This window comes from Octopus sinensis, unplaced genomic scaffold (genome assembly GCF_006345805.1).
Source record: "Octopus sinensis unplaced genomic scaffold, ASM634580v1 Contig18075, whole genome shotgun sequence".
Taxonomy (NCBI): Eukaryota; Metazoa; Mollusca; class Cephalopoda; order Octopoda; family Octopodidae; genus Octopus; species Octopus sinensis.
In genome coordinates this window covers 10001-25000 of record NW_021835519.1, presented here as the reverse complement: position 1 = coordinate 25000, position 15000 = coordinate 10001, and the positions used below count along the sequence as shown (strand labels likewise).

The following is a 15000-nucleotide window of genomic DNA, read 5'->3' as shown; positions in this document are numbered from 1 at the left end:
GGGACTGAACCCGGAACCATGTGGTTGGTTAGCAAGCTACTTACCACACAGCCACTCCTGCGCCTATGATAATTTATAATTTGATAATTTATTGCTGGGATTTAAGCCAAAAATTCGGATGGTCTGGGTTTTAAACTCTGATTAAAAAAAAAAATTTTATTGAAAAAGCATCTTTTTTCATAGTTGTATGAATTCCTGCATGTAAGAACACAAATACACAAAAATTTTCTGAAAGTTTCAAAAAATGAAAAAGTTATGAGGGGGTTATATGGGGTGCTTCAAGCAGAATTCTGCCAGTTATGTAAGTATGGAAGAATATTTATTTCTTTATTGCCCAAAAGGGGCCAAATATAGAGGGGACAAACAAGGACAGACAAAGGGATTAAGTCAATTACATCGTTCCCAGTGCATAACTGGTCCTTGAAAGGATGAACGATAAAGTTGACCTCGGCAGAATTTGAACTCAGAACGTAACGGCAGACAAAATACTGCTAAGCATCTTGCTCGGCATGCTAACGATTCTGCCAGATCGCTGCCCTTTATGGAAGAATATTAATCCTTTAGCAGTTAAACCGGTTATCTCTGACCAAAATATTCTACTTGCTCATGTTCAAACTGGCCAGATCCATCTTCTTGTACATTCTCAGAAATGTCATTCATAAAATGAACAACGGCATTGTTGAAATCCAAAATAATGTTCAATTTAATTCCAAGCAAAGTAAACAATAAGCCTTCCATTTGACAGAATAATCTGAATGCTAAAGGGTTGACCATTTAGCATTTAAACTGACCATATCCACCCCTAAGATTATCTGTCTTATGTTTATCCCTTTTGATACCAACTCGGCTGAAACCATTTCTTCTTTCCAAATTTGGCACAAGGCCAGAATTTTAAGGGAATTCGATTACATGGACCCTAATGTTAAACTGGGCCCTTTTTTTTTTTTACTCGATCATTGACATTGAAAGGATGAAAGGCTAAGTCGACCTCGGCGGAACTTGCTTTCAGAACGGAAAGAGGTGACAGAAATGTCGCTAAGCATTTTGTTCGACGCGCTTTATGATATGGTTCTACAGTCTTGTTTTCATAAGTTTTGAATTAAAATCTTCCACCAAACCTTAGTCACAATTTATATTCCTAACACTAGCTTAATGTCTGTTTTTCCCATGCCAGCATGAGTTAGATGAATGTCTTCTAGATGCATTGTTTTACAGCTGGGTGCTCTTCCTGTCATAAACCTTCATTTGCTTTTCAAGCAGGGGGTCTCTTATTTCTCATGGCTTTGGAGTCTCAAAGTGGACAGATGATTGCTTCATGGGACTAAGAACAATGATACTGCTCATAGCTTGTAATTACAGACACATGCATATACATACATACATGCATACATACATATATAAATGCATACATGTGTTCATGCATACATATATACATATATACATACATACATACAGACATGCATAGAAGTAGTTGATAGTTTCTGTGACCTAATTAGCAGAGGAGGTGGATGCTCTGAAAAAAAAGTTGCTAGAATAAAAACTGTCTGGAGAGAGTTCAGAGAACTGTTGCCTTTGTTAGTAACAAAAGGCTTTTCTCTCAGAATGAAAGGCAGATTGTACAATACCTGTGTATGAACAGCTATGCTACATGTTAGTAACAATGCTACATGGATGTGAATGTAGGGAACATATATGGATTAGAAAAAAATGAAACAATGCCAGTATACATGTGCAACAAAGCACAAATGTGCTTAGAGACAGATTGGATATAAGGGGCCTCAGATGTGGTGGGCAAGAGAAAAGACTGCACTGGTGTGGTCATGTGATGCAGATGAATGAGGACAGCTGTATAAAGAAGTGCTGATTCCTAAAAATGGACAGAATCTGTGGAAAAGGCAGACTTTAGGAAGACGTAATACGAAGTGGGGGAAGACTGACTTTGGGATGTTGAATCTCTCAAAAGAGGCAAAAGGGGACCAATGTACTGTAAAAACATACAATACCCGATGGGGATATATGTGTTATGTGTGTGGGGGGGATGTACCTCGGTTTCCACAACGAGGATTCAGGGGTTTGATCAACCGTTATTCCCTGTTCTTGTAAGACAGTTTTCCCTCTGACAGAATACTATTATCTGCTGACGTTGTCATTAGGATGTTTCTATCTGATACCGTATGACCCCCCCCCCAGTCATACACAAGCTGGCAGAATCATTAGCACGCCGGGCGAAATGCTTTGCTGTATTTCGTCCACCGCTGCGTTCTGAGTTCAAATTCCGCCGAGGTCGACTTTGCCTTTCATCCTTTCGGTGTTGATAAATTAAGTACCAGTTACGCACTGGAGTCGATGTAATCGACTTAAACCGTTTGTCTGTCCTCGTTTGTCCCCTCAGTGTTTAGCCCCTTGTGGGCAATAAAGAAATATATTATCCTCAAAGGTTGGATTATTATAACGTCCACTCAGTATTGTAGCATAATTACTAGATCAATACAGACATGACTATCAACACAGTCTACTTGTACGCTATGTACTCTCTCTTTTTCTCTTTTACTTGTTTCAGTCATTTGACTGTGGCCATGCTGGAGCACCGCCTTTAATCAAGCAAATCGACCCCCAGGAGTTATTCTTTGTAAGCCTAGGACTTATTCTATCGGTCTCTTTTTTGCCGAACTGCTAAGTTACAGGGACGTAAACACATCAGCATCGGTTGTCAAGCGATGTTGGGGAGACAAACACAGACACACAAACATATACACACACACCACACACACATAAATGTATATGATGGGCTTCTTTCAGTTTCCGTCTACCAAATCCACTCACAAGGCTTTGGTCGGTCCGAGGCTATAGTAGAAGACACTTGCCCAAGATGCCACGCAGTGGGACTGAACCAGGAACCATGTGGTTGGTAAGCAAGCTACTTACCACACAGCCACTCCTATGCCTAATATATATATACATATATACGGCAGGCTTCTTTCAGTTTCCGTCTACCAAATCCACTCACAAGGCTTTGGTCGGCCCGGGGCTATAGTAGAAGACACTTGCCCAAGGTGCCATGCAGTGGGACTGAACCTAGAACCATGTGGTTGGTAAGCAAGCTAATTACCACACAGCCACTCTTGCGCCTATATTCCATGTACTCTATGTATGTACTCTCATATATTCCATGTACTCTATCTTTTCCACATAGTCTCCAATGTGAGCCAATGTCACCTTACTTATAGCAGCTGCCTCATCCCACTTGTCACGTGGGAGGGGTGCACTAATTCCCTACACTATCAACCTGATTATCTGCCCTTGAATGGACTTCTAAGTGGTTGAGTACACCACAGTCACGTGTGTGTGTCCTTAAAATGATTCTCAGACAGACTCAGTGTGAAACAGGTTGTTACAAGAAATGCAAGTCCAGAAAGACAGACAGACAGACAAGAAATTAACATAATTTATTCAGATGAAAGACATCAGGATAAAACAAATGTGAAACAATTAATTCATTTAGAGTAAATTATGATGATTGTTGACTTACCATATCTCTTTCAGATACAGGACCCATGGATCTAATCAAGATGTCAGCTTTTATTATCAAGGGGCCTTCTGAAGTGACAAAAGTAAATGGAAAAAAGTGGTTAGAAACATTTATATATATATATACATACATACATACATACATACATATATATATATATATATTTATATATATATTGTCTGTGGAGACATATTTTTGTAGAAAAAGGAAATAGTAGTCCTTTGGCTGCTATTTCTAAAATTTTTGGTATGTGGTCATGCAAATTGTTGCAAACCCTTATTGTTATAATTATCTATCTATCTATCTATCTATCTATCTATCTATCTATCTATCTATCTATCTATCTATCTATCTATCTATATATATATAGTTAATCCAAACATGAAAACACAAAGAGAAAACACAACAACTCGAGGACGTGGAACAAATATAGTATATATATATATATATATATATTATATATATATATGAAAATAGTAATGCAATACGAGAGAATTGCTCTCCAGTAAAGGATAGCCTGTGAGGGTAAAATTATGCATATAAAAGTAAATAAATGGCACAACGAAGTACCGATATTTACTGGAAAATACCGAACGTAATAAATACGATGCTAATGTATAGCTTCACTGAGTATATACTAGCAAAGACGCGTGTGTGCAACAAACATGAAAAAAATTTGTCTTACCTCTAGGAAGAATATCTGAAAAATGAAAAACCTAGAAACGGATAATGCAGGACCGGTTTCAGACTCTTCAAATACGTTTGACAACGTAGATTTGATTTATCTTCATCAGCTGCATATACCTCGACAATATTTCAAATGTAGCCACATCTATGCCAGTACACTCGTCTGAACGCCAAAACGTTAACAGAACGAGAACAGTGAAGAAGTTCCAATGAAAATAGTAATGCAATACGAGAGTATTGCTTTCCAGTAAAGGATAGAGGTAAGACAATTTTTTTCATGTTTGTTGCATACATGCGTCTTTACTAGTACATACGCAGTGAAGCTATACATTAGCGTCGTATTTATTACTTTGCTATTTTCCAGTAAATATTGGTGCTTCGTTGTGCCATTTATTTACTTTCACACACCACACACATATATATATATATATATATATATATATATATATATATATATATATATTATATATATATATATATAGACATATATATCTATATATATACACACACACACACACATATATATGTTGGGTTGGTGCAGAATTATTGCAGCTATTTTGTAACAAATTTTATTCAACAAAAACAAGAATAACATTTAACAAAAACATCTTTAAATGATTATTCCGACCGTCTGCCAAGCAAATTGGAAACAGTAATTGAAGAGGATTGTGAATTTGCTCCGGAATAATCACTTAAAGATGTGTTTGTTACATGTTGTTATTGTTTTTGTTGAATAAAATTTGTTGAAAAAAAGCCGCAATAATTATGCACCAAACCAATATATATGTATATATATATATATATATAAGTTCAGTAACAATTTAGATTCAAAGGAATATGGTACTTAATTTAGATGCACCAGAATTTTGTATGGTGTTACCCATAAAAATATGTGGGGTGATTATAATAAAAAAATAAGCAACAAGAATGACTCCGCTGATTTGGTACAATTGTTTCATACTACATTTTATTAAAAGCTGTAAATATTACAGCAGATTTAAGATGTCAAGTAATCTTCAGCTAATTTATGTAGGTTTTCCAATAATATAAAGTTCTCAGATCAATTAATAACATCTTAGGGAAGGTAAAATATACAGATAAAGATGTAGATATGAATCTCAGGAACATGAGGTAGTGTAGTTAGGATGCCAACTGACCGAAACCTTGTTCACAACTGACTGTTGTAAGAAAATTTCCTTAGTTATAACTAAGGAAATTTTCTTACCTCATGTTCCTGAGATTCATATCTACATCTTTATCTGTATATTTTACCTTCCCTAAAATGTTATTAATTGATTTGAAAGCTTTTCTATTATTGGAAAACCTATATAAAATTAGCTGAAGATTACTCGACATCTTAAATCTGCTGTAATATTTACAGCTTTTAATAAAATGTTGTAGTATGAAACAATTGTACTAAATTACCAGATTCATTCTTGTTGCTTATTTTTGAGTATATATATATACATATATATATATAACATATGATATTTGTAAACAAACCCGTAAGGCTTTGTAAGTTACTGAGAGAAAACTCATCATTTTTCATTCTTTTGTTTGTGTTTAAAAATGATTACTTCAAACTGAAGCTAAATGGTGGTGCTGCAGCATGACCACAGCTCACGAGATGAAACTATATCAAATCCTATATATCTGCATAATTGCCTCTCTTTCTCTCTCTCTCTATGTATATATATACATATCTCACATTTCTTTCTTTCCTCCACCTCACTCTCTATTTTGTATCCCATCTTAATTAATTAATACTTAATCATCCTCTCACACCGTCTCTGATGAAGCGATATAATTAATAAATATCCTAGAAACAGCTGTAAGACCTTCTATCTATAAATGTTCTAATAACTACACAGTCTTGGGTTTTTTTATCTCATTACGCAAAAAATTCTTATATACACACACACATATATATATATATATATATACACACACACACACATATCTGCATATCTATCTATCTATCTATCTATCTATCTATCTATCTATCTATCTATCTATCTATCTATCTATCTATCTATCTATCTATCTATCTATCTATCTATCTATCTGTCTATCTATCTACCTATCTGTCTGTCTATCTATCTATCTATCTAAATATTTGTCTATCTATTTATCTATAAAATCAAAAGGAAATCAAAAGGATAAAATGGAAGGAAGAAACGGAAAATATTTTAAAGGAATATTTGAAAATGTGGGAAGAGGTTTGGCCATAGGTAAAAGTGTGGGTGTTGTGGCCGAGAAGCTTTGTTCCCAACCATGTGGTTGTGGGTTCAATCCCATTGGAGAATGTGAGGGTCTTGGGTTCTGCTTTAATTTCTGGTGTCTTGGGCAAGTGTCTTCTATTATAACCCTCAGCTGATCAAAGCCTTGAGGGTGGATTTGGCAGGTGGAAACTGAAAGAAGCCTGTCGTATGTATTTGTGTGTAGGTGTGTATGTGTGTATGACTGTGTGTGAGTGAGTGTATGTAGGAGTGTGTAGGTGTGTGTAAATGTGTGTATGTGTGAGTGTGCATGTGTACATGTGTGTATGTGAGTGCATGCAGATATATGTGTGTGTGTGTGTGTTCACTTGTGTGCATGTGCATGTGAGTGTGTGAGCATGTGTTTGTGTGTGTGTATGTGTGTGTGCATGTGTGTAAGTCCATGTATGTGTGAGTGTGTGTATGTGAGCATATGTGTGTTTGTGTGCATGTGCATGCATGTGAATCCACGAGTGCATGTGAGAGTGTGTGTGTATATGTGTGTGCATGTGTGTGAAAGCACGTCTGTGCATGTGTGAGTGTGTGTGTGTGTGCATGCATTTGTCTCGGCATCATGTGATGGTTGTAAACACACATTACTGTTATACAAAGTGTTGTGCATTTCCAATCTTCCATGAAATTCAAGTCCGGCCATGGGGGGGAAATATTACTTTTACTTAAAAACAGGTGAGTGTTGGCAACAGGAAGGGCACCCAGTCATAGAAAATCTGCTTCAATAAACTTCGTCTGGCTCATGCAAATATGGAAATGTTGACATTAATTGGTGATGATAAAATATGTTTAGAATTTGGTACCTGATCAAATGTGGGTGTGCAGGTTAACTAATTGGTGGAAAGAAAAATAACCCAAAGATGTGAAGCGGGTGGGGGGGGGTGGGGGAGGGGGACAGAAAAATACAAAACCTATTAAAATTGTACAATGCTAGAAGTCAAGGGAAGATCAAAATCTACTGACAAAGAGTCTGGTTTCCGAACGGAGATCAAAGGAATTAGTGATTAGAAAAGAAAAAAAGGGAAGAAAATTGCAAAGTAAATATTTAGAAACATGCCTGCAGGTATTTAGCATTTCAGGTCTTTTATTTTAGTCTTGGAACAAAATCAAAAGTTTTTGGCTTCAACTCAGCTGACAAAGCAAAGTTGTGTGAAGTAGACTGTATTTGAAATTGTTGCTGTTTAACACCAGGCCAGTCCTGTCCATGTAGATAGATAATCAAAAATATTCTAGACACAACCATCTTGTCTCTATATCGACATTGTGTACCAAGGACTACATTATCTAATGTGTCCATCTTTCTTGTTATTGCTTGGCCTCAGGTCAGTCCTGATCCAGAGAGAACCTACAATTAAAGATGTCCCACCTGTGACTGATTAGTATTTTATTTTGACAAAGTGTACCTTGGACAAAATTGTCTAATGTGTTCATTATTATTATTCTCATTGTTTAGCCCCAGATCAGTCCTGATCTAGCAGGCTTATGATCAAAGATGTTCCAGCTGTGACCAACCAGCCTTTCATTCAGGTGTGACATATCAGGAATGACATTATTTAATGTGTCCCTCTGTGTTATTTTTCTTTAGCCCCAGGTCAGACCTGATCCAGGCATATCTATGATCAGAGATGTTCCATCTGTGACCATCCAGTCTTTCATTCAGAGGTAATGTATCTAGGACTACATTATCTATGTGTCCTTTCTAGTTGCTTTTTAGCCTCAGGTCAGACCTGATACAGACAGACCAATGATCAAAGACGTTCCATCAGTGACCATCCAGTCTTTCATTTAATCTTTCTAATGTGTTCTTTGTTATTGTTTTCTAGCCTCAGGACGGATCCAATCCAAACAAACAAATGATGAAAGACATTCCATCAGTGACCATCCAATCCAGACAAACCAATGATGAAAGACGTTCCATCTGTGACCATCCAATCCAGACAAACCAATGATGAAAGCTGTTCCATCTATGACCATCCAATCCAGACAAACCAATGATGAAAGCTGCTCCATCTGTGACCATCCAATCCAGACAAACCAATGATGAAAGCTGCTCCATCTGTGACCATCCAATCCAGACAAACCAATGATGAAAGACGTTCCATCTGTGACCATCCAATCCAGACAAACCAATAATGAAAGACGTTCCATCTGTGACCATCCAATCCAGACAAACCAATAATGAAAGCTGTTCCATCTGTGACCATCCAATCCAGACAAACCAATGATGAAAGACGTTCCATCTATGACCATCCAATCCAGACAAACCAATGGTGAAAGACGTTCCATCTGTGACCATCCAATCCAGACAAACCAATGATGAAAGACGTTCCATCTGTGACCATCCAATCCAGACAAACCAATGATGAAAGACGTTCCATCTGTGAGCATCCAATCCAGACAAACCAATGATGAAAGACGTTCCATCTGTGACCATCCAATCCAGACAAACCAATGATGAAAGCTGTTCCATCTGTGACCATCCAATCCAGACAAACCAATGATGAAAGACGTTCCATCTGTGACCATCCAATCCAGACAAACCAATGATGAAAGACGTTCCATCTGTGACCATCCAATCCAGTCAAACCAATGATGAAAGACGTTCCATCTGTGACCATCCAATCCAGACAAACCAATGATGAAAGACGTTCCATCTGTGACCATCCAATCCAGTCAAACCAATAATGAAAGACGTTCCATCTATGACCATCCAATCCAGACAAACCAATGATGAAAAACGTTCCATCTGTGACCATCCAATCCAGACAAACCAATGATGAAAGACGTTCCATCTGTGAGCATCCAATCCAGACAAACCAATGATGAAAGACGTTCCATCTGTGACCATCCAATCCAGACAAACCAATGATGAAAGACGTTCCATCTGTGACCATCCAATCCAGACAAACCAATGATGAAAGACGTTCCATCTGTGACCATCCAATCCTGTCAAACCAATGATGAAAGACGTTCCATCTGTGACCATCCAATCAAGACAAACCAATGATGAAAGACGTTCCTCTGTGACCATCCAATCCAGTCAAACCAATGATGAAAGACGTTCCATCTGTGAGCATCCATCCAGACAAACCAATGATGAAAGACGTTCCATCTGTGACCATCCAATCTTGTCAAACCAATGATGAAAGACGTTCATCTGTGACCATCCAATCCAGACAAACAAATGATGAAAGTGCTCCATCTGTGACCATCCAATCCAGTCAAACCAATGATGAAAGACGTTCCATCTGTGACCATCCAATCCAGACAAACCAATGATGAAAGACGTTCCATCTGTGACCATCCAATCTTGTCAAACCAATGATGAAAGGCGTTCCATCTATGACCATCCAATCCAGACAAACCAATGATGATGAAAGACGTTCCATCTGTGACCATCCAATCAGACAAAACCAATGATGAAAGACGTTCCATCTGTGAGCATCCATCCAGACAAACCAATGATGAAAGACGTTCCATCTGTGACCATCCAATCCAGACAAACCAATGATGAAAGACGTTCCATCTGTGACCATCCAATCCAGACAAACCAATGATGAAAGACGTTCCATCTGTGACCATCCAATCTTGTCAAACCAATGATGAAAGACGTTCCATCTGTGACCATCCAATCCAGACAAACCAATGATGAAAGACGTTCCATCTGTGACCATCCAATCTTGTCAAACCAATGATGAAAGACGTTCCATCTGTGACCATCCAATCCAGACAAACCAATGATGAAAGCTGCTCCATCTGTGACCATCCAATCCAGTCAAACCAATGATGAAAGACGTTCCATCTGTGACCATCCAATCCAGACAAACCAATGATGAAAGACGTTCCATCTGTGACCATCCAATCTTGTCAAACCAATGATGAAAGACGTTCCATCTGTGACCATCCAATCCAGACAAACCAGTGATGAAAGCTGCTCCATCTGTGACCATCCAATCCAGTCAAACCAATGATGAAAAACGTTCCATCTGTGACCATCCAATCCAGACAAACCAATGATGAAAGACGTTCCATCTGTGACCATCCAATCTTGTCAAACCAATGATGAAAGACGTTCATCTGTGACCATCCAATCCAGACAAACCAATGATGATGAAAGCTGCTCCATCTGTGACATCCAATCCAGACAAACCAATGATGAAAGACGTTCCATCTGTGACCATCCAATCCAGACAAACCAATGATGAAAGACGTTCCATCTGTGACCATCCAATCCAGACAAACCAACGATGAAAGACGTTCCATCTGTGACCATCCAATCCAGACAAACCAATGATGAAAGACGTTCCATCTGTGACCATCCAATCCAGACAAACCAACGATGAAAGACGTTCCATCTGTGACCATCCAATCCAGACAAACCAATGATGAAAGACGTTCCATCTATGACCATCCAATCCAGACAAACCAATGATGAAAGACGTTCCATCTGTGACCATCCAATCTTGTCAAACCAATGATGAAAGACGTTCCATCTGTGACCATCCAATCCAGACAAACCAATGATGAAGACGTTCCCATGTGACCATCCAATCTTGTCAAACCATGATGAAAGACGTTCCATCTGTGACCATCCATCCAGACAACCAATGATGAAAGACGTTCCATCTGTGACCATCCAATCTTGTCAAACCAATGATGAAGACGTTCCATCTGTGACCATCCAATCCAGAACAACCAATGATGAAAGACGTTCCATCTGTGAGACCATCCATCTTGTCAAACCAATGATGAAAGCGTTCCATCTGTGACCATCCAATCCAGACAAACCAATGATGAAAGACGTTCATCTGTGACCATCCAATCTTGTCAACCAATGATGAAAGACGTCCATCTGTGACCATCCAATCCAGACAAACCAATGATGAAAGACGTTCCATCTGTGACCATCCAATCTTGTCAAACCATGATGAAAGACGTTCCATCTATGACCATCCAATCCAGACACCAATGATGAAAGACTTCCATCTGTGACCCCAATCCAGACAAACCAATGATGAAAGACGTTCCATCTGTGACCCCAATCCAGACAAACCAACGATGAAAGACGTTCCATCTGCGAACATCCAATCCAGACAAACCAATGATGAAAGACGTTCCATCTGTGACCATCCAATCCAGACAACCAATGATGAAAGACGTTCTCTGTGACCATCCAATCCAGACAAACCAACGATGAAAGACGTTCCATCTGTACCATCCATCCATCCAGACAAACCAAGATGAAGACGTTCCATCTATGACCATCCAATCCAGACAACAATGATGAAAGACGTTCCATCTATGACCATCCAATCCAGACAAACCAATGATTAAAGACGTTCCATCTGTGACCATCCAATCCAGACAAACCAATGATGAAAGACGTTCCATCTGTGACCATCCAATCCAGACAAACCAACGATGAAAGACGTCCACATCGTGACCATCCATCCAGACAAACCAATGATAAAGACGTCCATCTGTGACCATCCAATCCAACAAACCAATGATGAAGACGTTCCATCTGTGACCATCCAATCCAGACAAACCAATGATGAAAGACGTTCCATCTGTGACCATCCAATCCAGACAACCAACGATGAAAGACGTTCCAGCTGTGACCATCCAATCCAGACAAACCATGATGAAAGACGTTCCATCTATGACCATCCAATCCAGACAAACCAATGATGAAGACGTTCCATCTATGACCATCCAATCCAGACGAACCAATGATGAAAGACGTTCCATCTGTGACCATCCAATCCAGACAACCAATGATGAAGACGTTCCATCTGTGACCATCCAATCCAACAAACCAAGATGAAAGACGTTCCATCTGACCATCCAACACTCCAGACAAACAATGATGAAAGACGTTCCATCTGTGACCATCCAATCCAGACAAACCAATGATGAAAGACGTTCCATCTGTGACCATCCAATCCAGACAAACCAAAGATGAAAGACGTTCCATCTGTGACCATCCAATCCAGACAAACCAACGATGAAAGCTGCTCCATCTGTGACCATCCAATCCAGACAAACCAATGATGAAAGACGTTCCATCTGTGACCATCCTATCTTTTACACAACTTTATATTAAAAAAACGGAAACTTTGCAAGTGTAATCCGAGATACGTAATGGCTGCCCTTTCTACATTATCATCTGACGAGAAACAAAGGAAGCTGCATTATCTTTGTTTTGTATTGATTTTCCGTCCATTGTTATCATCGATGTCATTGATAGCCTTGTTTAGCCCCGGGTCAAACTTTATCCAGGCCAGACTTACCAAGACGAACCACACATCAATTCCGATTGCTTCATCTTGCATTCAGACATGAAATATATCAAGGTTTCTGATGTCCAATTTAGTAATTCCGGCACAAGATTAACCAGCGTAACTTAGTCTTGGAGTCTGACTATCATGTGATCTGAGGAATATGAATGGAATGGAATAAATAACGAAATGGTAATAACAAATATTGGAATGAACGCAAAAAGAAAAAGAAATATGGTGGGGAATGAGGTCATCTGTTTCAAGTTAGGATGTCTGGGTAATTCTAGATTTATTAAATAATAAATAGTATATACGTGTGCGTGCACACACACACACACACACGTAATCATCAATGTCATTGTTAGCATGACAACACACACATGTGTGTGTGTCTGTGTGTATGTATGTATATATATATGTATATATGTATATGTATATGTATATATATATATGTATGTGACTATATATGTCTATATATGTATATATATGTATATATATATATACTTTGATACTTTGATAGGTTTCGGCCATTATTGGCCCAGGCCATGTCTAACTTAATAGCACCATATATATATATATACACACACACTTATATGTATACCCATACACAAACATATATACACACATGTGCATACATATATGCACACACAAACACACATACGTATGTGTGTTTGGACATTCATATATATATATATATGGTTGAATATATATATATTATTATATATATATTGTTTTATATATGTGTATATATTTATATATATATATATATATATATATACTAACACACCACACACACATTATCTATATATATATATATATATACATACATATACATATAAATATGAATATATAATACATAAATATAAATACAAATATATATATATATATATATATATATATATATTTTGTGTGCAAGTGCATTTTGTGTTCAATACATGTACTTTTACTTGCCCATGTACATGTTGATGTGTGTGTGTGCTCATATGCATGTATATATACACTCTTCATAAATAATACACATCTCAAATGTGAGACTAAGATGATGTAGACAGCTATTGTTTCATTGTTATTTGGAAAAATTTCATCAGTGTTACATAGTAAAAGTGGGAGGAGGGACTATTTAAATGTTATAAGACAGAGATACTAAATGGAATGGAAGTACTGATGCGGAGTGAAGAAAGAGGAGGAGAGGAGAAGAAGAAGAGGGAGAAGAAGAAGAAGAAGAAGAAGAGAAGAAGAATAAGAAGATGAAGAAGAAGAAGAAGGAGAAGTAGAAGAAGAAGAAGAGGGAGAAGAAGAGAGGAGAAGAAGAAGAGGGAGAAGAAGAAGAGGGAGAAGAAGAAGAGGGAGAAGAAGAAGAAGAAGGAGAAGCAGAAGCAGAAGAAGAAGAAGAAGATGAAGAAGAAGAAGAAGAAGAAGAAAAGAAGAAGAAGGAGAAGTAGAAGAAGAAGAAGAGGGAGAAGAAGAAGTAGGAGAAGAAGAAGAAAGAGCAATGAGGAGGTGGAGGAGGAGGAGAAAGAAAAGAAGAAGAAGAACTAAAGAGGAATAAGGAGGAGGTGGAGGAGGAGGAGGAGGTGGAGGAGAAGGAAAAGAAGAAGAAGAAGAATTCTTTCTACTATAGACACTTGAAGTTTTGGAGGAGAGGGCAAGCTGATTACATCGACCCCAGTGTATAACTGGTACTTTTTACAATGACCCTCTCTCCCCAAAAGATGAAAGGCAAAGTTGAGCTGAGTGGAATTTGAACTCAGAACGTAAAGATGGATGAAATGCTGCTTAGCCTTTTACTCTCTGTGCTAACGGTGCTGCCAGCTCACAGGTGAGGGGCAGGGAAGGAAAATCCTGGTCTGACAACATCAAGGACCAGACAGGTCAGAATATGAAGTGACCCTGCTAAGCATGACATAGAACAGGGATCAGTGGCGGATTGCTGACCATGGGAGTGCCTCAAGGGGTAGCGTCCCAATGATTGGCTGAAACAGTAAAGGGATCTTGATGATGATGATGATGATGATGATGATGATTTATTCTGTCAGTGTCTTTTTGGTGTATTGCTATATCATGAGGATGTAAACAAACCAATGCTGTGGTGAGGGACAAACACAATAGCACACACATAAACGATGGGCTTCTTTCAGTTTCCACCTACTACATGCAAACACTAGACTTTGGTCAGCCAAAGGCTATAGGAGGCGGCACTTGCCCATGGTTCCCTGCAGTAGGACTGAACCCA

The 15000-nt window shown here is 38.3% G+C and overlaps 1 protein-coding gene across 1 annotated transcript in view; it reads right to left on the bottom strand.

Annotated features, from left to right (window-relative positions):
• LOC118761857 (gamma-aminobutyric acid receptor alpha-like) overlaps positions 1-15000 on the bottom strand; it is a 34954-nt gene that overhangs the window by 12184 nt on the left and 7770 nt on the right. The window contains exon 2 of the mRNA XM_036500023.1: positions 3530-3597. Within this exon, the coding sequence (XP_036355916.1) occupies positions 3530-3597 (68 nt within the window). The remainder of the gene's footprint in view (positions 1-3529; positions 3598-15000) is intronic.